At 46.7% G+C, this 22,196-nt stretch overlaps 1 protein-coding gene across 1 annotated transcript in view; it reads left to right on the top strand.

Moving 5' to 3' along the window:
- Positions 1-2,945: 2,945 nt before the first annotated feature.
- LOC135873909 (stonustoxin subunit alpha-like) overlaps positions 2,946-22,196 on the top strand; it is a 28,615-nt gene continuing 9,364 nt past the window's right edge. The window contains exons 1-2 of the mRNA XM_065398517.1: positions 2,946-3,042; positions 11,393-13,411. Of these exons, the coding sequence (XP_065254589.1) occupies positions 2,946-3,042; positions 11,393-13,411 (2,116 nt within the window). The remainder of the gene's footprint in view (positions 3,043-11,392; positions 13,412-22,196) is intronic.

The following is a 22,196-nucleotide window of genomic DNA, read 5'->3' as shown; positions in this document are numbered from 1 at the left end:
GCCAAGAGGGAAGAAATGACATGATAAAAGAGAGAGACATTTCCCATGCTCTCTCTCTCTCGTCCACCTACATCTACAGACACCCCCACCACCAAGCGACTGAAGTGCTGATCAAAGGGGAGAGCCTGCCTGAAGGGTAACCAGCCAGCCTGTGGTGAGAAGCATCTAAGTTTTTAAGGGCACTGAAAGGGTTAAGATCAGCTTAGAATGCGTTTTGCTTTTATTTCATTTGACCAAATCTGACTTGTTATGCTTTGATTTATAATCACTTAAAATCTATCTTTGTAGTTACTAAATCTGTTTGTTTATTCTACCTGAAGCAGTGCGTTTGGTTTGAAGCATGTCAGAGACTCCCCTTGGGATAACAAGCCTGGTACATATCAATTTCTTTGTTAAATTGATGAACTCATATAAGCTTGCAGCATCCAGCGGGCATAACTGGACACTGCAAGACAGAGGTTCCTAGGGTTGTGTCTGGGACCGGAGATATTGACTAGTGTTTGTGATGTTCCCCTCTGGTGTTATCTGGACCGGTGATCTGCTAGGTCACTCCAATCCTTGACTCTGGGAGCCAGCCTGACCCTGCTCTGCTGTGAGAACCCCACTCCTGGGCTGGTCACGCACAGCCTCTGGCATGTCAGCTGCTCCTTGGGTTGTGCAACCGAATGAGCAGAGCAGGGTAAGGCTGGCTCCCAGAGTCAACAGCAAAGAGCTATTTAAGCTAAATGATGATGTTGGTACAAGAACAAATGGCCATGAACTGGCCATGAGTAAATTCAGGTTAGAAACTGGGTTTTTCTAACCCTTAGTGGAGTGAGGTTGAGGCTCTGGAACAGACGTCCAATAGGAATAGTGGGGGCAGATGGACTAGTTTTAAGAAGGAGCTTGGTAAGTTTATGAACGGGACGATATGACGGGGCTGCCTACAATATCAGAGGACTGGACTCAACCCAGGAGGTTCCTTCCAGTCCTATGTTCTATTACCCCCAAACAAACCACAGCTTAATACCAACTAATTATACTTTTCTTAATACTCATATATAAGGCTATGATTTAGTCACGGGTATTTTTAGTAAAATTCACATACAGGTCAAGGGCAATAAAAAAAAGTCACAACCAGTGACCTGTCCATGACTTTTACTAAAAATACCCCTACCTAAATCTTAGGTGCTGGGGGGGGAGGGGTGCTCCAGCGGAGGCTGCTGCTGGGGGTGTGTGCTCCGGCAGTCACTGCTGCTCCTGGGGGGGGCCCATGACCCCACTGCTGCTGCTGCTGCTCCAGATGGGGGGCCTGGGGCTCCGTTGCTGCTGCTGCTCCTCTAGGTGGGGGGTGGCCTGGGGCCCTGCCGCTGCTGCTCCGTGGCAGCGCCCGGGATCAGTTGCCTGGGGCTGCCAGAGCAGTGGCCTGTGTGGCTGGCCCCGGGGCCACCCAGGTGCTGGGGCAGCCCTGGGGGCAGCTGCACCGGCTGCTGCAGCTGCAGAAGTGCAGAAGGTCCCGGAAAGTCACGGAATCCGAGACTTCCGTGACCTCCATGAAAGACTCGCAGACTTACTCATGTGTAAGCTAACAATCACATTTTCATCCTGCTAAATACAAATCAGTGACAATTCCTAATACTAGACAAATAATTTCCTACATCATTTGAAATCTCTCGGCTACAGTTGTGGGGTACGGCATTTTGGAAAGAGGGCATAGCTGTCCCGTGTGCATGCTAGGAGTATGGCTTACGTAGTGCGCAGCTACTAGTGTGTGTCAACTCAGTGCCAACGTACCCCCATGTGGACAAGGCCTGAGTTTCATTAAACTTTAAAACAACCCTGTGTAGTGCACACATCAAGAGGAGGCTGGTGTGATGGAGTCTGAGGTAAACGTGTTACAGGAAGACATTGGTGGCTGGCTTGTGGTTCTGTAAGTGTAGGTAAGAGACATGAAATGGAGGCGTTCCCTTTAACTCTCTTCTGGGAATGGTCTCGGATAGGGAGATTTCCTTATGCTGTATCTATTGGCTGATGTTCCTGCTCTAGTCCAAGTTGCAAGGCCTGCAAGGGGTATGGTTTTATTTAGACTTTAAAGCAGGGGTGGGCAAACTTTTTGGCCTGAGGGCCACATCAGGGAATACAAATTGTATGGCGGGCCATGAATGCTCACAAAATTGGGGTTGGGGTTGGAGTGCAGGAGTGGGATGTCCCTTCTCTGGCTCCTACATGTGGAGCGGCCCCGACCCTCGGAGTGGGCCATGCGGCTGCTTCCAGGAGCTGTGTGGTGCGGCCCCCGACCCGACGCTCCAGCTGAAGCGGCCCCCAACCCGGCACCTTGGCCGGAGCGCCAGTGTGGGGCAAGCCCCAAACCCTGCTCCCCAGTGGGAGCTCACGGGCCAGCTTAAAATGGCTCGGCCCACGGGCCGTAGTTTGCCCACCCCTGCTTTAGAGGCATGCTGTGGCTTGTGTTAAGGAAGAGCTGTTGCCTCTCTTCTTAACCATTGGGCAGCAGGTATTTGTGGCTTCCTAGGCTCCAACTTAGCACCCTATCAGGACATCCAGCTTGCTGGCATGTCACAGCATTCTTTCAACACGTCTGGGATCTCACATGAGAGCTGCAAAATACAACAGGGGTTTTGCTTTGTGGCTCACATCTCTCTAAATTGCGTCAAATTGTAACTATTTCCCATTCTTGCTAAAAGGAACAATTCCTTTGAAACATAACATTTAGAATTCATAATCTGAGGCGAGAAAAGGGAGAGGTAAATCTGAGTGATTTTCTTCCTCTCCTGTCCCCTGTGGAGACTAGAAGGTACATCTTTCTTTTACAGCCAGGGCAATGTTCAGAAAAAACTTTGAAGACTGAAGCCAGTGACTTGATTCTAAATCTGCTCCCCAGAAACGTAAGTGTCACCCAGTTATTTCTTGCAGGTCAGACAGAGGGGAGAGCGTCTGGGTGTGGAACCATGGCCAGGTCAGCTGACACCATTGAGATGCCGGCTCTGGGCCGCCCGTTCCAGCTGGGGATGCTGTACGACTGCCGCAAAGACTCCCTCATCCCAGGTAAGAGCCCGGGGCCCAACTTAGTGTTTCAGGAAAAAGAAGCATTTGGCACCTGTTTATTTGAGGAACATTTGGGTTTGGGATTTGAGTTGGGGGAAAAATAAAGGGCATCCAAACCTTCCTGGGTACTGCCGACCCTCCTTACAGCCCGGGCTGCACTAGGAGAAAGGAGAAAATCCCCATCCGCTCCCCACCACTGCAGTATCTCCGCAGCCCCCCCCCCGCACTGCAGTCGGCCTAGGAAAGGGGGACAGTGCCCCCGAGCTGGCTCATGGATGTGGTCCCAGTGAGAAGGGACCTCTCTACACACAGATCTTCAGGGCATGATGGGACCCATTATAAGGACAAACTTCAGCTATTCACACCCATCACTGTGTCCTATATTAACTGTCCCCACCCCGGAAAAGGCCTGGGCATCGCTGTGGGCAGCTCGGTGAAAACACCCGCTCTGGGTCCAGTCGCCGCCCAAGCAGTAAACGGTGCCAGGGTGCCCGAGGAACGGGATGGAAAATGCCAGCAGAGCTATTCCAATGGCGTTATAGAGGTAACCCCTCTGCCAGGGGACGTCGACAGCAACCAGGGCCGGATTCAATACCCAGGGGTTCCCTTTCAACAGTACAACACAGAACCGGCTCAAGCTCCCACCCAATAACCCGGGACAATTACACACACCCCTGGGCACCTGGAAGAGGCTGTCCTTCCCCACTCTGAAGCACAGTCTAAAAATAAACTTTGAATGAAAAGAGGGAAGTCACCTGAAATTAATTTGGGAAAACCTCTCCCTTTTCTCGCCTCAGATTATGAATTCTAAAAAATCTACTTCTATAAAATCAACCTAATTTCATAGTGTAGACTTACCCTCACTTTCACAGAGGTCTGCCCTGCTTGGCGAGTTCAGTTCGGTTGAGGGTGAGCCCCTCAGACAGGCCAGGCTAAGCACAGATCTGCTGCCCTTTACTCCTACAATCAGGAGAACAACGTTTCATTCCCCTGCATTCAACACAAAGTGATTCTAACCCAACACCAGCCAGAGCTGATCCCTGTGGCAGCACAGCTCTGTCTGCTGGCTACCTCGGCCGAGTGGGTGTGTTCATGTCAATACAGTCTGGCCCTGAAGCCTTTCCCCCTCCCCAGCTAGCTGTCGGGGGGAGCTCATTCAAACCCTGCTTACATATAAATCAATGGGCCACCCTCCCCTGGAATGTGTGTTCAGTGCCGGACATCCCATCACAAAGAGGATATAACAGAAACCGAGGGGGTTTGGACAGCGGTGATGAGAATGACTAGAGGCTTGGGGAGAATTTCACAGGAAGAGAGATTGACAAAACAAAATATTTCATCTGGAGAGAAGAATAAGGGGAAAATGCTCCAGGGATACTAGAGAAGGTAAATACGCAGGGCCTATTTACTCTCTCATAGTACAAGAACAAGGGGACACTATGAAATTAAAATGCAACTAATTTAAACAACAAAAGGACAAACATTGTAAAGCAATGTGATCAGCATGACGAACTCTCTGCCCCTCGATATCACTGAATCACAGAAATGTCCGGCTGGACGGGACTTGGAGAGGTTCTAGTCCAGCTACGGGTGCTGAGGCAGGACTAAGTGCACCTTGACCATCCCTGACAGGTGCTTGTCTCACTTGTTCTTCAAACCCTCCAGAAATGGGGATTCCACAACCTCCCTTGGAGCCTGTTCCAGAGCTGAACTACTCCCATAGTTAGAAAGTTTCCCTATTATCTAACTTCAATCTCCCTTGCTGCAGATTAAGCCAATTACTTTTTGTCCTTCCTTCAGTGGACCTGGAGAACAATTGATCACTGCCCTCTTTATAGCAGCCCTTAACTGTTATCAGGTCCCCTCTCAGTCTTCTTTTCTTAAGACCAAACATACCTGTTTTTTAACCTATCGTCAGAGGTCATGTTTTCTAAACCAATTATCATTTTTGTTGGTCTCCTCTGGACTCTCCAATTTGTCCACATCTTTACTGAAGTGTGACACCCCAAACTGGACACAATACTCCAGCAGAAGCCTCACTAGTGCCGAGAAGAGCTGAACAGTTACATCCCATATCTTACATATGACACTCCTGTCAACACACCCCAGAATGACATTAGCCTTTTGCGTAACTGCATCCCATTGTGGGCTCCTATTCACTTTGTGATCCACTATAACCCCAGTTCCTTTTTTGCAGAACTACTGTCTAGTCGGTTATTCCCCGTCTTGTATTTGTGCATTTGATTTTTCCCTCCTAAGTGTAGTACTTTCACCTCCTGGACCACAGCATAAGTGTAAATACTCTTGATGTATAGTGCAACCCTCCCTCCCTTTATTGCTGCCTTCCCGTCCTGAACACGCTATGCACCAATATTACTTGTCTTTATTGAATTTCATCTTTATAAACTGGAGAATTGATCTGAAATCAACAAGGTCATTTTGAGTTTTAATCTTGTCCTCCAAAGTGCTCGCAGCCCCTCCTAGCTTGGTGTCATCTGGTAATTGTATAAGTGTGCTCTCCACCCCATCATCCAAGTAATGGATGAAAATACAGATTATCACCAGACTCAGGTCAGACCCCTGCAGGACCCCACTACATACATCCTCCCAGTTTGACAGCAAACCATTGATAACTATCTCTGAGTACAGCCTTTCATCGAGTTATGCATCTACCTTATAGCAATTTCATCTATACCACATTTCCCTAGTTTCTTATGGGACTGTCACGTGGGACTGTGTCAAAAGCCTTACTAAAATCAATATCTATCATGTCTCCTGCTTCTCCCCCTAAACACTAGGCCAGTAACCCTGTCAAAGAAGGCAATTAGGTTGGTTTGGCATTATTGGTTCCTCACAAATGTTGGCTATTACTTATTACTCTATCTTATCTTCTAGGTGCTTACAAACTGATTGTTTAATAGCTTGTTCTAGTATCTTTCCAGGTGTTGAAGTTAGGCTGACGGTTCTATAATTCCCCGGGTCCTCTTTGTTCCCCTTTTTAAAGATAGGTACTATATTTGCTCTTCTCCTGTCCTCTGGGACCGCACCCATCCTCCGTGAGTTCTCAAAGATAATCACTAACAGATCCAAGATCAGCTTCAGCTAGTTCCTTAAGGTGAATTTAGTGAAGACCTGCTGACTCGAATACATCTAATTCTCTAAATATTCTTTAAGCTGTTAATTTGCTATTCTGCCTTGTGTTCCTTCCCCCTTATTATTAATACTAATCGTATTAAGCACCTGGTCACAATTTACCTTTTTAGAGGAGATTGAAGCAAAATAGGCATTAAACACCTCTGTGTTCTTGATGTCCTTAGCTTTCCTTCCCCACTAAATAGTGGACCTACACTTTTCATCATCTTTCTCTTGTTCCTAATATATTTTAAAAACCCCTCTTCTTACAGCCTTTTATGTCCCTTGCAAGGTATAACTCATTTTGTCCCTTAGCCTTTCTGATTTAGTCCCTGTCTGCTTGTACTATTCTTTGTACTCCTCCTTAGCAATTCATCCACGTTCCCACTTTTTGTAGGGTTTCTTTTTGATTTTTAGGTTACTGAAGAGCTCCTGATGAAGCCATATTGTCATCCTGCTATTTTTTTTATCTTACCTTCAAATCAGGATACAGTAACTCCTCACTTAATGTTGTAGTTATGTTCCTGAAAAATGCGACTTTAAGCTAAACGATGTTAAGCGAATCCAATTTCCCCATAAGAATTAATGTAAATGGGAGGGTTAGGTTCCAGGGAAATTTTTTTCACCAGACAAATACGTTTTAAACAAACAATTTAATACTGTTCACAGCTATGATGATTGTGAAGCTTGGTTGAGGTGGTGAAGTTAGAGGGTGGAAGAGGGTGGGATATTTCCCAGGGAATGCCTTGCTGCTAAATCAGTGGTTCTCAAACTTTTGTACTGGTGACCCCTTTAACATAGCAAGCCTCTGAGTGCGACCCCCCCCCCATATAAATTAAAAATACTTTTTATATATTTAACACCATTATAAATGCTGGAGGCAAAGCAGGGTTTGGGGTGGAGGCTGACAGCTCACGACCCCCCATGTAATGACCTCGTGACCCCCTGAGGGGTCCCGACCCCCAGTTTAAGAACCCCTGTGCTAAATGATGAACTAGCACTTGGCTGAGCCCTCAAGGATTAACACATTGTTGTTAATGTAGCCTCACACTCTTCAAGGCAGCAGGAATGGAGGGGAGACAGAGACAGACACACACCTTGTATGTGGGAGAGAGAGAGATGCACACTGCACCTTTAAGTAAGCTGACCCACTCTTAAGTGCATTGTCTTTTTAAGTGGATCAGGAAGTTGAGACACAGAGAGCCTGGGGCAGCAGCTGCTATCTCTCTCCATCTGTGTCCCCACCCTGCTCTATATGGAGAAGAAGGGGTAAGCTCTCCTGAACTCCTCTTTTTCCTTAGATTTTCCTCCCAGGGGACCTTACTTACCAATTCTCTGAGTCTGATGAAGTCTGTTTATTCTTTTGAAGTCCATTGTCTTATTCTCTCTTTCCTTTCCTTAAAATAATAAATTTTCAACCAAATTGCCTTTTACCTTCAGATTTGTGACCAATTCCTCCCTTTTAGTCAGAATCAAGTCTAAAATGGCTGCCCCCTTGTTACTTCCTCCACCTTCTGAAACAAGAAGTTGTCCCTAACACATTCCAAGAACTTACTGGACACTTTGTGTTTTGGGGTATAACTTTTACAACGGATGTCTGGGTAGTTGAAGTCCCCTATTACTACCAGGTCTTGTGGTATGGATATTTCTGTTATTTGCTCTAGAAATGCCTCATGCGTCTCTTCCTCCTGATTTGATGGTCTATAGAAGACCCCTACGATAACATCACCCCTGTTTTCCCCGCCCACTTTTATCTTTACCCAGAATTTCAACTGGGTTAGCCTCTCACCTCCTGGATCACAGCATAAGTGTAAATACTCTTGATGTATAGTGCAACCCTCCCTCCCTTTATTGCTGCCTTTCCGTCCTGAACACGCTATACACCAATATTCTAGTCATGAGATTTATCCAACCAAATCGCAGTGATGCCAATTAAACACTAAATTAGCTTATGTACTAAGACTTCCAGTTCTTCCTGTCTGTTCCCCATACACCTGGCATTTGTGTATAGACAAGTAAGATATTGAGCAGATTCCCTCTCTGTTATCCTGCTTGTTGCTCCTATGACCCGACTGTACATTTTCTATTCCACCTCCCCCTCACCCCAGCAATATCTCGCCCTTTGTGAAGGTCACTTTTTTGATACTTACCTGTGATCTTTTGTCACCTGCCCCTTTGATCGTAATTTAAAGCCCTCCTCACTAGGTTGGGAAGTCAGTGCTCAAAGATGCTCCCCCCCTTCTCGGTCAGGTGTACCCCATCTCTTCCCAGCAGATGGCTCCCATGGCTCAGGAAGCCAAACTCCACCATTTGACACCACTCGCACAGCCGTGCATCATCTCCAGGGTGCGCGTCCCTGCCTGGGCCCTTAACCTCAACCAGGAGGATGGACAAGAACACAACATGGGACCGTGACTCCTTCACCCTCACTCCCAGAGCCCAGGAGTCGCTGTGCAGGGTCAGACTGGCAGTATCGTTAGTGCCCATGTAGATGCGCAGTGTGCGGCAGTGGCCAGATGGATGGACGAGCCTTGGCAACCTTTCCATTAGGTTACCATTTGTCCGGATTTACCCGGACATGTCCTGCTTTTTGTGTTAAAAATAGCGTCCGGGGGGGAATTTGTAAATCACTAAAAATGTCCGGGATTTCCCCCCCATGCAGAGCGAGGCGCGGCTGGGAGGGCTGCAGGAAATTCAGCCGCTCGCATGGGGCTCTGACAGCCAGAGCCCTTCCCCCGCAGCTTGCCGGGCTGGACTCCGGAGCAGCTGTAGAGCTCCTGCTCCCCGCCCCCCCCCCCGCCCCCCCGCATTCTGAGCCGGCCGGCCTGCCGGGCCGTTTGCATCGGGCCTCGGCAGCGCCTCCTCCCCTGCTGCCCAGCGCCCCGCTCCGGCAGCACTGGGTGGGGTGGGACCGGGTTGTGTGTTGCGCTGGGGAGCGCAGCCACGTGTCCGGCTCCGCACAGAGCCCAACACCATGTTCTGAGCGGCAGGGTAAGGGGGCCAGGGGGCTGGAGAAGGGGCAGGGGGTTTCTGGAGGGGGCACTCAAGGGACAGGGAGTGGGGTGGGGTTAGATGGGTCGGGGGTTCTGGGGGGGGGCCTGTCAGGGAGCAGGTGTGTGGAGAGGGGTCGAGGCAGGCAGGGAGCAGAGGGGGTTGGATGGGTCAGGAGTTTTGGGGGTCCTGTCAGGGGGCGGGGAGTGGTTGCATAGGGCGTGGGAGTCCCGGGAGTTTGTCTGGGGGAGGGGGTGTGGATATGGGGCGGGAGTGTGGAGAGGGGTCGAGGCAGGCAGGGAGCAGAGGGGGTTGGATAGGTCGGGAGTTCTGGGGGTCCTGTCAGGGGGTGGGGAGTGGTTGGATAGGGCGTGGGAGTCCCGGGGGTCTGTCTGGGGGCGGGGGTGTGAATATGGGGAGGGGGTGTGGATAAGGGTTGGGGCAGTCAGGGGACAGGTAGGGTCCTAGGGGGGCAGTTAGGGTGGGGGGGTTCTCAGGAGGGGGCAGTCAGGGGACAAGAAGCAGGGAGGCTTAGATAGGGGGTGGGATCCTAGGGGGCAGTTAGTGGCAGGGGTCCCAGGAGGGGGCAGTCAGCGGACAAGGAGCAGGGGCGGTTGGGGGTTCTGAGGGGGTCAGTTAGGGGGTGGGAAGTGGGAGGGAGTGGATGGGGGCGGGGCTAGAGTGGGGCTCCCCCCCTCCCCCCGTGTCCTCTTTTTTGATTGTGGAAATATGGTAACCCTACTTTCCATAACACCTGGGATGTGGGCTCCAGGCAGGCAGCACAACTCCTGGGACATCAGGTCAGGTCAGCAGATGGAGGCTCCCATCACTCTCAGCAGGGAGCCCAGACCACTGCCACCCTACGTCCCCTCCTGGTGGGTGTGGGGGCCGTGAGCCTCCCAGCCTTGGGAGCAGGTGGCTCCTCTCCCTCAGCCATTGGGGTCTGCTCCTCTCCTCCTGTGGCCAGTACAGCACGTGCCAGTTCTTGACCTCGACAGATGGAGGAGCGGGGTGGGGTGGAGCACAGCCTACTGTCTAAGGTGGCCAGCAGCCAGTCTCCTTTCTGCAGAGCAGCCGGGTCTCCTTCCTCTTCTGCTGCCTCTGTAGTCATCCCTACTCAGCTAGCGTCCTCCATCCCGGATGTCTCCATGTGCATCCTGGTGATGAAGTCCTCATGCTCCTGGATGCTACACAGATGAGCCACCTCCTCCCGCAGCTCTCTCACCTGCTACCTGAGGGACTCCCCAGACAGACGCCTCTCACACCAGCTGGTTCCCCGGCCTGGCTGTTTTCACCAGGGACATGCAGGCTGCATTCCCAGCAAGTGAAGATGAGGATCTGGGTAGAAGCCTCCAGTCAGGATGGCTGTCTGGCCAGGGCCCCCACAGGTGCAGGCAGATTAAGAGCTAGCAGTGGTGTTGGCAATGCACCATTGCAGGTTCTTCCTTATGCAGTGCCTTCAAGTTAAAGAAAAAACCCGACCTCCCTGCCTTCCTTCATTGGCAAACGCAGCCGGCTACTCCCTTAGTCTCCCAGCTGCCTTCGTCTCACCAGCCATGTGTCCCAAGGCCAGGCTTAGACATTTAGAGGGACTGGACGTTTACATGGGTAACAGGAATATGGGGATTATAACAATGAAAAGAAAGTGTAGGAAGGGATATAAAACCTCACGCTCAAGATTTAACCCAATCTCCAACTATTAGAGATCAATGAGACCCTTCACGAGGGCAGATTTTCCAACAATATAGTAGGGTTTCTTGTGCCTTCCTGTGAAGGATCTGGTGCTGGCTACTCTCAGAGACAGAATACTGGGCTAGATGGATCACGGATCAGGTCAAGCGTTGCAATTCCTAGCTTCTTAAATCGAATTAACCAGATGTTTCTAATGAAGTGACATTTCAATCATAACTAGAGCACTTGCTGCCTGTGACAGTGTACTCCTGAAGGGGAGTGAACTCAGTCACTCTGGAGAGGGATTGATTAAAAAAAAAAATCAGAGAAGATCACGTCTTCCAAAGTCCTGTAAGAAGCCGGGGGAAGGGAAGGTTGTTAGGGGCGTAGTTCAGCCTTGACTTGGCATGTTTGTATGTTACCAGGTCAGTTTACTTGATGTCCTTCACTCGTTATTTTTCAATCGCAGAAATGAGACACAATTAAACCATGGATAGACTCTGTGTCCTGTGCATCTATCAGTTACGTTACCATGTGTTTGTCTCTAATATTCCAGGGATCACGCTGTGGGGCCTGGAACAGCTTCTCAAGGATGTAAACACAAAACCACAACCCTGGATGAACTGTGAGATCATCGCATCCGATACCATTGAAGAGAAGGCCAATGCCCTCAATGTCACAGCATCGCTGAAGGCCAGTTTCCTTGGGGGGTTGGTTGAAGTAAGTGGATCTGCCAAATACTTAAAAGACACCAAAAAATCAAAACAACAGGCCAGAGTTACTCTCCAGTATTCTGCCACAACAAAATTTGAGCACCTAACTATGAACCATTTAGGACCAGAGAATGTCTCTTATCGTGCTGTATTTGACCAAGGCACGGCCACCCACGTGGTCACGGCTGTGCTGTACGGGGCTCAGGCTTTCTTCGTGTTTGATCGGGAAGTTTCTTATTCTGAGGATGTACGTGAGATAGAGGGAAAGCTCCAGATTGCAATTAAAAAGTTACCCCTGGTTTCCATAGAAGGGGAAGGAGCTGTCAAAATGGATGACAAGGAAAAATTAAATGCTGAAAATTTTAACTGCAAGTTCCATGGTGATTTTGCTCTTGAGAATAATCCAACTAATTTCCAAGATGCCATGAAAATTTATTCCACCCTCCCAAAGCGGCTGGGTGACAACGGGGAGAAGGCCATACCAGTGAAAGTCTGGCTGTACCCACTGACCAAGTTGGATTCCAGAGCTGCTCAGCTGGTGCGTGAGATCAGCTTAACACTGATTTCTGATGCTCAGACTGCTATGGAGGAACTGGCAGAACTAAACATACGATGCAATGACATGGTGAAGAATCCGATCGCCACAAGCTTCCCCGAAATCAAGGTGAAAATCCAGCAATTCAGAGATCTGTGTAAGCAACACAGACAGACTTTCCAGAAACAGCTAGCAGGACTCTTACCGTTAATACGTGGAGGTGGAAAAGAGGAAGGGGCTCTGGTGGATATTTTATCATGTAAAAACCAGTCACCGTTCAATATCCAGAGCCTCAGTGAATTTCTGGCTACAAAGGAGAAAGAGATGAATTATGTGAATTCCTACCTTAAAATCCTAAGCAATGTAGAAGTGGTGTCCTCCCAGAGTGAACTAGATGAAATAGTACTCGACCCAGAGCTTGACTTCATCGTCTCATTTACATTCACCTCACTGCGTGAAGAGGAGCCGTATTTATCAGATTTAAAACAATGGCTTCAGAATCAGTATATAAAGGAAACGCATGATCCTGCATCAGCCATTTCTGCTGCTGAGAAACCAAAATCCAAAGTGTGGTTTGAGGAAAAAGAAATATATAAAAAAGCTCGAAAATCTGCAAAGTCCCTTTCACATTTTGTCAGTGTCAACAAATCTAACGGGACGACTCGGTTCATTGTTGCCTCTGTTCCAGACAAGGACAATCCAGGCACTGCCATTTACCTGTATGGAGATGGAGAGCTGATCAGCACCAACTTTGAGCCTCCATCAAAACCTCTTCCAGCCCTGATTGATGGAATCAGACATGACCGTGTGCAGCTCACGTTTAACCCAGCAGCCTATGGCAGGGCTGCGATATCCGGCTATCGGGCAGAGTACAGAATTGTAGGGCAGGAGAACTGGACGGCTGTGACTGTAAATAAACAAGAGACAGTCACAGTAACAGGGCTACGTGGAAACACCAAGTACCAGTTCCGATATGCTGCAGTGAGCAAACCAGGGCTCAGCGAGAGCAGTGACGTGAGTGATCCTGTGAAGACGCTCTTTCCAACCAGCCCGCCTGGGAAGCCCGTTACAGTTATTGTAGATTCATCTGCCATCACCCTCACCTGGGAGACTCCAAGTGTCACTGCAGATGGAGTCAGAATAAGGGAGTATAAAGTGGAATATAAAGAGGAGGCAGGAGATACAAGTCAGGAGGGGAAAGACAAATGGCTGGAACGAAGGACAGAAAAGAGAACCGAGTTCTGTAGTGTTGATGGTCTGTGTCCTGAGACGTCCTACAGATTCCGGGTGTCGGCTGTGTGTGCAAATGGGGCTGTGAGTGACCCAAGTGAGGAGAGTTGCATCTCAACGCTAAAGAAAGGTAACATATAAATATATTTGCACATTTTCTGCTCCCCCCACCCCAACACAGGACTCTGGAGTAGTTCATTCAGGTAAAACTATATTTATCATTGGAAGAAAACGGAGATGTCCCAGGGGTATAATGTAGCAGCAACTTCAGAATCAAACTATTTATTGCAATTTAATATCTGAACTGTAGTAATGAATACAGGGTCCAACCCAACAACAGGGATATGCTGGGGACTGTACAAATTATACTGGACTCCCAGGTCTGGTCAAGTTAAGGTTCCAACCACTTTCCTGTTAAAAGCTTCTGTCATAACTATAAAGGGAAGGGTAACAGCTCTCCTGTGTACAGTACTAAAATCCCTCCTGGTCAGAGACTCCAAAATCCTTTTACCTGTAAAGGGTTAAGAAGCTCGGGTAACCTGGCTGACACCTGACCCAAAGGACCAATAAGGGGACAAGATACTTTCAAATCTTGGGGGGGGGGGGGAAGGCTTTTGTGTGTGCTCTTTGTTTTAAGGGGTTGTTCGCTCTTGGGACTGAGAGGGACCAGACATCAATCCAGGTTCTCCCCATCTTTCTAAACAAGTCTCTCTTATTTCAAACTTGTAAGTAAAAAAGCCAGGCAAGGCGTCTTAGTTTTACTTTGTTTTCTCAACCTGTAAATGTACCTTTTACTAGAGTGTTTATCTTTGTTTGCTGTACTTTGAACCTAAGACAGAGGGGGGTCCTCTGAGCTCTTTAAGTTTGATTACCCTGTAAAGTTATTTTCCATACTGATTTTACAGAGATGATTTTTACCTTTTTCTTTAATTAAAAGCCTTCTTTTTAAGAACCTGATTGATTTCTCCTTGTGTTAAGATCCAAGGGGGTTTGGATCTGTATTCACCAGGAGTTGGTGAAAGGAAGGAGGGGGGGAAGGGTCAATTTCTCCTTGTTTAAGATCCAAGGAGTTTGGATCTGTATTCACCAGGGAATTGGTGAGAGGTTTCTAAAAGCTTCCCAGGGTAGGGAATGGTGGCAGCGGACCAGAACTAAGCTGGTAGTTAAGCTTAGAAGTCCTCATGCAGGCCCCTACATTTGTACCCTAAAGTTCAAAGTGGGGATACAGCCTTGACAGCTTCACTCTTCTAACTGCTCTAAAATTGTCATGGTTACTTGGATTGCCTTGGAATTTGGTGTGCCTCAGGGGGTGCTGGCTACAGTTAGTGATCCAAATTTGGGGTCATTTGACCAAAGAGTTCCTGGGATACAATCTCCCCTCCCTTCCAAAAAGTTCATATTTTGGGGGAGCAACATTCAGAACATTATTAGACAAATAGTAGTGCTCATGAACTAAGTGGATCATACTGAGCACGTGTCGACAGAGGAGCTAATCATAGAATCATAGAATATCAGGGTTGGAAGGGACCTCAGGAGGTCATCTAGTCCAACCCCCTGCTCAAAGCAGGACCAATCCCCAACTAAATCATCCCAGCCAGGGCTTTGTCAAGCCTGACCTTAGAAACCTCTGAGGAAGGAGATTCCACTATCTCCCCAGGTAACCCATTCCAGTGCTTCACCACCCTCCTAGTGAAAAAGTTTTTCCTAATATCCAAACTAGACCTCCGCCCCCCCCACCCACAACTTGAGACCATTACTCCTCGTTCTGTCATCTGCCACCACTGAGAACAGTCTAGATCCATCCTCTTTGGAACCCCCCTTTCAGGTAGTTGAAGGCATGTGACGTTATAAATGTAATATAATATCTCATTGGAAGGTGACAGGGCCAGAAAGAGTTAATTAACTCACAGACTAACCTGACCCTTAAGGACTGGTTAGGAAGATATGTAAATGAATAGAGCTTTGAAATGCAAGTCTGCATTGTTAGAGATCTCAAGGGTAGATGTTTGCTCAGGTCTTGTGATGTAAGCAAACAAGTCTTGTCTATTGCTGTAACTTTAATTCAAAGACCAAAGAAGGAATATTAACATTTATGATGATACTTGAGTGAAATAGTATTATTGTCTATATGTCTCTTTGAAGGTTGAGGTAACCTGTATCTGAACTGTTTAATGGATAAATTACCCTGTGCTAATTGCCAGGATGTTTGGAAGAAGGAGAGTTAAGCCTATTGTTTTCTCAGGCCAAAAGGCTGCTGGAAATGTATAAGAACCCTGGGACACGATCCTTCTTCATCTCAGATCTGCTTTGGGTTTCAAGACGGGGAAACCATAAGCCACAAGGATTGAGATCCCCAGTCACTGACTGGAGCCACCCTGAATATGGACATTGGACTATAACCTCTGGACTATTTCTAAAAGGACTTTTGGCAACTACAAGCTCACCTCTGCTATGTATCTGAACCTCAAGAATTGAATTCAAGTCTGTCTGTATATTGATCTTTTAACCAACACTCTCTTTTCTTTTTTAATAAATTTTAGCGTAGTTAATAAGAATTGGCTATAGCGTGTATTTTGGGTCAGATCTAAGTTATAATTGGACCTGGGTATGTGGCTGATCCTTTGGGATTGGAAGAATCTTTTATTTTATATGATGAGATAAGATTTTCCGTAATCATCATCATATCTGACAGGTGTGTCTGGACGGACGCCTGAGGCTGGGCACTTTAAGGGAACTGCATTGTTTGGACTTCTGAGTAACCTATATGGTAATATAGAAGCTGTTTTGTGCTGGTTGGTAAATCTAAGTATTGGAATAACCACCAGCTTCTGGGGTTTGTCTGCCCCATTTGTTTGCAGTTCACCCTAATTGAGTGACCTCAGCTGGCTCCCATGGGCAGCACCGTCATAGTGGCGTAGTCGTGCAAGGATCCACAGAACCAGGTCAATTAAGCTTTGGGTCAGAATCCCACGCTATCCAAATTTGAATTTTGGTATTGAGAGTTTGGTTGGTTAAAGAGCAGTGGCAATGGATGAACAAAGAGCATATAAGGGCCTTGGCAAAAAAGCCCTGGAAGATTTGTGTTCAGAAAAAGGGATAAGCTTTAGAAAGAAAGCTACAAATCAAGAACTGAGAGATCTGTTAATGGCCAGTGACCAGGAGGCAGGAGCACAGCCCTTACCTGATGCTACAGAAACTGCAGAAGCCATTCGAATGAAAAAGGCAGCAAATAAACTGCAACTGGAGCATGAACATAAACTAGCAGATCTTCGATTGCTGGAAAAGCACAAAATAGCGGAATTAGAAAGAGAAGCTGCTGAAAGGAAGAAAGAAGCTGACAAAAGAAAGAAGGAGGCTGATGAGAGAGAAAAAAGAGCACGTAAGGGGTGTCTGGAGCTTCTGGCTGCTGAGGAGAAAGCTCAACAGAGGCAACAGGGGGAGACTCACAAGATAGAACAGGAGACGGCCAAACTTCAGCTCCAAGTCAAAAAAGCAAGGGAAGAACAGCAGAAGCTGTATCCTCTTGAAAATCCAGTTTATAATAATGTTGGTATGTTGCATTACTCTGAGCAGTTTTCTGTATTTAACCCATTGTGCTATGACCAGGGAGAGGGGGACTCTAACCTGGTGGGAAATAGCTGTTTGTCTGTGCAAAAAAGCAGTTGGTCTGTGAATGAAGTTTCTGAATGTCTGTCTGATGTCTCAGAAGTGAATCTGGAATTAGATAAAGAGCAGAAAGTTCTCATTGGTCAGGAAAATGTTTCTCAGAAGCAGATTAAAGTAATTGGTCAGGTTGAAGCCCTAACTGAGGAAGGAAAGAGTAGATTTTTGATGGGTGATGGATTGTTGGCTAGTACAGCTTGTAAAAGGGAACCTGAAAAAGGTAACACTGATTTGCTGGAAGTGGCTCAGTGTAGTGAAAAGAGTGGCAGTGTATCTGTTGGGAGTGGCAATGTGCCTGGTAAGGAAGCTGCCCCACTCTCCCAGTATCTGTCTGTAACCAGCCCTGTGTGCTGGAACAAAGGGGAGGAAGGCAGGAAAAGTTTGGAGAAGCCTAGGCAGCCTTGTGAGCTGATGCCTTTATCTAGTCAGCAGTTTGGGAAGGCAAGGAGAGTGGAAGATGAGTGTCCCTATCCCTTACCTGTTACCTGTGTGGAGAATTGTGACAGTGAAGGAAATGTGCCTGTGTCTGTCAGGGGTATTGACTTGCCTATGAAGGAAGCTACCCCAGTCTCCAAGCAGTTGTCTGTGAACAGCCCTGTGTGCTGGGACAAGGGAAATGAAATCCCAAACTGTGTGTCTAGTAAAGGAAAATGTGTCTCCAGCTCTTCTTTGTCTGTGGAGCAGACAGAAGGTGCCTTTCAGCCTGTGATGGTTGAGAATAGTGCAGTTGTCTCAGAGTTGGTTCTGGATTCAACTAAAGCCCAGGAAGGGAATGGTCCTAAGTTTGTGTCTGCTGGGGAGAACGGCACTGGAACTAGGGTGCATCCAGTTAGTGTCTTAGCAAAATCCCAGAGACCAGACAATTCTAGTGCTTGTATCTTGCCTGTTGCTAATGTGTGGTTGGAAAAGGGTGTAGCAACTCTGTCTAATCAGGGTGATATCCTAGCCAGGGCACAAGGAGAGCATGAAGGCGATTTGATTGTGTTACCTACTGATGGTGTGGAAACTTGTAGCAAGAAGGAAAGAATTCCTGAACTTGTGTGTGGCAAAGGGAAGGAGAATATTTCTAATCTTTTATCTAGGAAGTCTATAAATTTGCCTAAAAGGGGATTGTGTGAAAATCCGCCTGATGGGCCAAAGGTGATCCTGGATGTAAGCAAGACCCAGACAGAGTCTGTTGTTGCTCAGGAAAGTGTTCCTTTAGAGCAAGCCCTAGGTGAAGAGGGTAAGAGCAGAATTTCTGTGAGGGGTGATTTGCTGCTTAGAAAAGCTCCTGGGGAAAGGAATCCTCATGGTAATCAGTGCAAGCAGTTCCCTGCAACTGAAGGGTGTGAGAGTGATTTAATCAAGGAAGTTTCAGCTCCTAACAGCCAGAAATTTTCTGTTGTAAATGGATCCACTGACTTTCCGTTTGAAAGGTCCAGTGTGGGTAGCGTTGAAAAGGTCTCAGATGAAGTAAAAGCTGTTAAGCAAGAGAAATCAGGGTTTGATCCTGCAGGACAAGGAGGAAAGAGAGAACTTACTTTTGCAAAGGGAAGCCACAGAGTAACCCTAAAATGCCCAAACCCCAATGGTATTGAGCCAAAGGTGTGGCATGACGAACATGATTGTAAATGGACACTTGCAATAAATTTGTTGTTGTTGCTAATGGTGATTTTTGTAACTAATGTGTTGCTATTACCAAGAACTGTAAAAATGTACAATGTGCCTAATCTTTTGGAAAATCCCTTGAACATGTTGAAAGTGATACATAAGAACACACCTTATGTTAAAAGGCCTTGTAATGCTAATGTTGCACTGTTACTGCCTGTAAACTGTATTAGAACTTTTCACAGAAGAAAAGACTTTCCAGACTTAATGTGCTGTATGAAAAGGGAAACCGAGGCACACTACCATATTGCTTCCATGGCTAAATGCCAAGATTCCCATACTATGAACAACATTAATATCTACATTGACTTGATGTTAATTGGGCTCCAAACATTTGACAAAGCTTGTATGGAAAAAGTAGCTACGCTCTTTAGCTCTTGGCAAGATCACATGAGACATACAGGAACCATGCTGCAAGAGCAGATCCAATCCACTATTGTTCTAACCAAGTTTTACCTTGTGTTTGTAAAGAGATTCAATCATGTTATTGACCAGGACTTTGATAAACCATTTCTGTTATACACTGGTATGGCTTCTAACCAAATACTAGCTGTAGTGAGACAGAACCCAGGATGGGGAGCTTTTGGGATGCAGTCAGGGATGTTTATGTCATCCCTTCCTGCATCAATTTTACGTTGGGGGTGTGACGTTATAAATGTAATATAATATCTCATTGGAAGGTGACAGGGCCAGAAAGAGTTAATTAACTCACAGACTAACCTGACCCTTAAGGACTGGTTAGGAAGATATATAAATGAATAGAGCTTTGAAATGCAAGTCTGCATTGTTAGAGATCTCAAGGGTAGATGTTTGCTCAGGTCTTGTGATGTAAGCAAACAAGTCATGTCTATTGCTGTAACTTTAATTCAAAGACCAAAGAAGGAATATTAACATTTATGATGATACTTGAGTGAAATAGTATTATTGTCTCTAAGTCTCTTTGAAGGTTGAGGTAACCTGTATCTGAACTGTTTAATGGATAAATTACCCTGTGCTAATTGCCAGGATGCTTGGAAGAAGGAGAGTTAGGCCTATTGTTTTCTCAGGCCAAAAGGCTGCTGGAAATGTATAAGAACCCTGGGACACGATCCTTCTTCATCTCAGATCTGCTTTGGGTTTCAAGAGGGGGAAACCATAAGCCACAAGGATTGAGATCCCCAGTCATTGACTGGAGTCACCCTGAATATGGACATTGGACTATAACCTCTGGACTATTTCTAAAAGGACTTTTGGCAACTACAAGCTCACCTCTGCTATGTATCTGAACCTCAAGAATTGAATTCAAGTCTGTCTGTATATTGATCTTTTAACCAACACTCTATCATCTCTTTTCTTTTTAAATAAATTTTAGCTTAGTTAATAAGAATTGGCTATAGCGTGTATTTTGGGTAAGATCTAAGTTATAATTGGACCTGGGTATGTGGCTGATCCTTTGAGATTGGAAGAACCTTTTCTTTTATATGATGAGATAAGATTTTCTTTCTTTTCTTTTTTAATAAATTTTAGCTTAGTTAATAAGAATTGGCTATAGCGTGTATTTTGGGTAAGATCTAAGTTATAATTGGACCTGGGTATGTGGCTGATCCTTTGAGATTGGAAGAACCTTTTCTTTTATATGATGAGATAAGATTTTCAGTAATCCTAATCATATCTGACAGGTGTGTCTGGATGGAGGCCTGAGGCTGGGTACTTTAAGGGAACTGCGTTGTTTGGACTTCTGAGTAACCTGTATGGTAATATAGAAGCTGTTTTGTGCTGGCTTGGTAAATCTAAGTATTGGAATATCCACCAGCGTTTGGGGTTTGTCTGCCCCGTTTTGTTTGCAGTTCACCCTAATTGAGTGACCTCAGCTGGCTCCCACGGGCAGCACCGTCACAAGGCAGCTATCAAATCCCCCTCATTCTTCTCTTCTGCAGACTAAACAATCCCAGTTCCCTCAGCCTCTCCTCATAAGTCATGTGTTCCAGCCCCCTAATCATTTTTGTTGCCCTCCGCTGGACTCTTTCCAATTTTTCCACATCCTTCTTGTAGTGTGGGACCCAAAACTGGACACAGTATTCCAGATGAGGCCTCACCAATGTCGAATAAAGGGGAACGATTACGTCTCTCTATCTTCTGGCAATGTCCCTACTTATACAGCCCAAAATGCCGTTAGCCTTCTTGGCAACAAGGGCACACTGTCGACTCATATCCAGCTTCTCATCCACTGTAACCCCTAGGTCCTTTTCTGTGGAACTGCTGCCTAGCCATTCGGTCCCTAGTCTGTAGTAGTGCATGGGATTCTTCCGTCCTAAGTGCAGGACTCTGCACTTGTCCTTGTTGAACCTCATCAGGTTTCTTTTAGCCCAATCCTCTAATTTGTCTAGGTCCCTCTGTATCCTATACCTACCCTCCAGCGTATCTACCACTCCTCCCAGTTTAGTGTCATCTGCAAACTTGCTGAGGGTGCAGTCCACGCCATCCTCCAGATCATTAATGAAGATATTGAACAAAACCGGCCCCAGGACCGACCCTTGGGACACTCCGCTTGATAACGGCTGCAACTAGACATGGAACCATTGATCACTACCCCTTGAGCCCAACGATCTAGCCAGCTTTCTATCCACCTTATAGTCCATTCATCCAGCCCATACTTCTTTAACTTGCTGGCAAGAATACTGTGGGAGACTGTATCAAAAGCTTTGCAAAAGTCAAGGAATAACACGTCCACTGCTTTCCCCTCATCCACAGAGCCAGTTATCTTGTCATAGAAGGCAATTAGGTTAGTCAGGCATGACTTGCCCTTGGTGAATCCATGCTGACTGTTCCCGATCCCTTTCCTCTCCTCGAAATGCTTCAGAATTGATTCCTTGAGGACCTGCTCCATAATTTTTCCAGGAACTGAGGTGAGGCTGACTGGCCTGTAGTTTCCCGGATCCTCCTTCTTCCCTTTTTTAAAGACGGGCACTACATTAGCCTTTTTCCAGTCATCTGGGACCTCCCCCGATCACCATGAGTTTTCAAAGATAACTTGGATTGCCAAGAGAACCTGTAGGTGGAAAGTTTCCACTGTAGCTGGAAAGGTCTCTGCAGATATGGCAATTTCCTAAAATATCACTGAAAGACCCTATTTTATTAACTGTATGTATTACTGTGGGCCAGGATTGTATATAACCTCTCTAGTGAGGAGATGTGATGGATGTAAGACCCGGCAGTTCAAAAGGCTGTATTGAAAATGTGTCAGACAAGTATGGACTTTTTGGATAATGAATATTAAGTGGATTTCCTGGGGATTCCCTAGGGAGAGGTTAATGCAAATTCCCCATCTCTGGTCAATGCAAAAGCCCAGCCTTTTGAAGCTATGTCCTGAGAGAGGGTTTTCTCTGTTGATTACCTGTTGCAGAAGGCCAAGATCAAAGGCCTACGCTGATCTAGTGCCCTAGGTTGGCATTGGGGAGATCTCTGGTAAGCGTTCGAGCACATGTGAAGGTTCTTTTATTGTTTTAATAAGTTTTCTCTGTAATACTTTTACCTTAAGAAGAAATGTGCTTGCTTACAAGGAGCTGTGTGGAAACATATAGCTGTGGGCA

Source organism: Emys orbicularis, chromosome 2 (genome assembly GCF_028017835.1).
Source record: "Emys orbicularis isolate rEmyOrb1 chromosome 2, rEmyOrb1.hap1, whole genome shotgun sequence".
In the NCBI taxonomy this organism is placed as follows: Eukaryota; Metazoa; Chordata; order Testudines; family Emydidae; genus Emys; species Emys orbicularis.
Note: the sequence above shows the minus strand (reverse complement) of the source record. Positions and strands in the feature narration are given on the sequence as shown.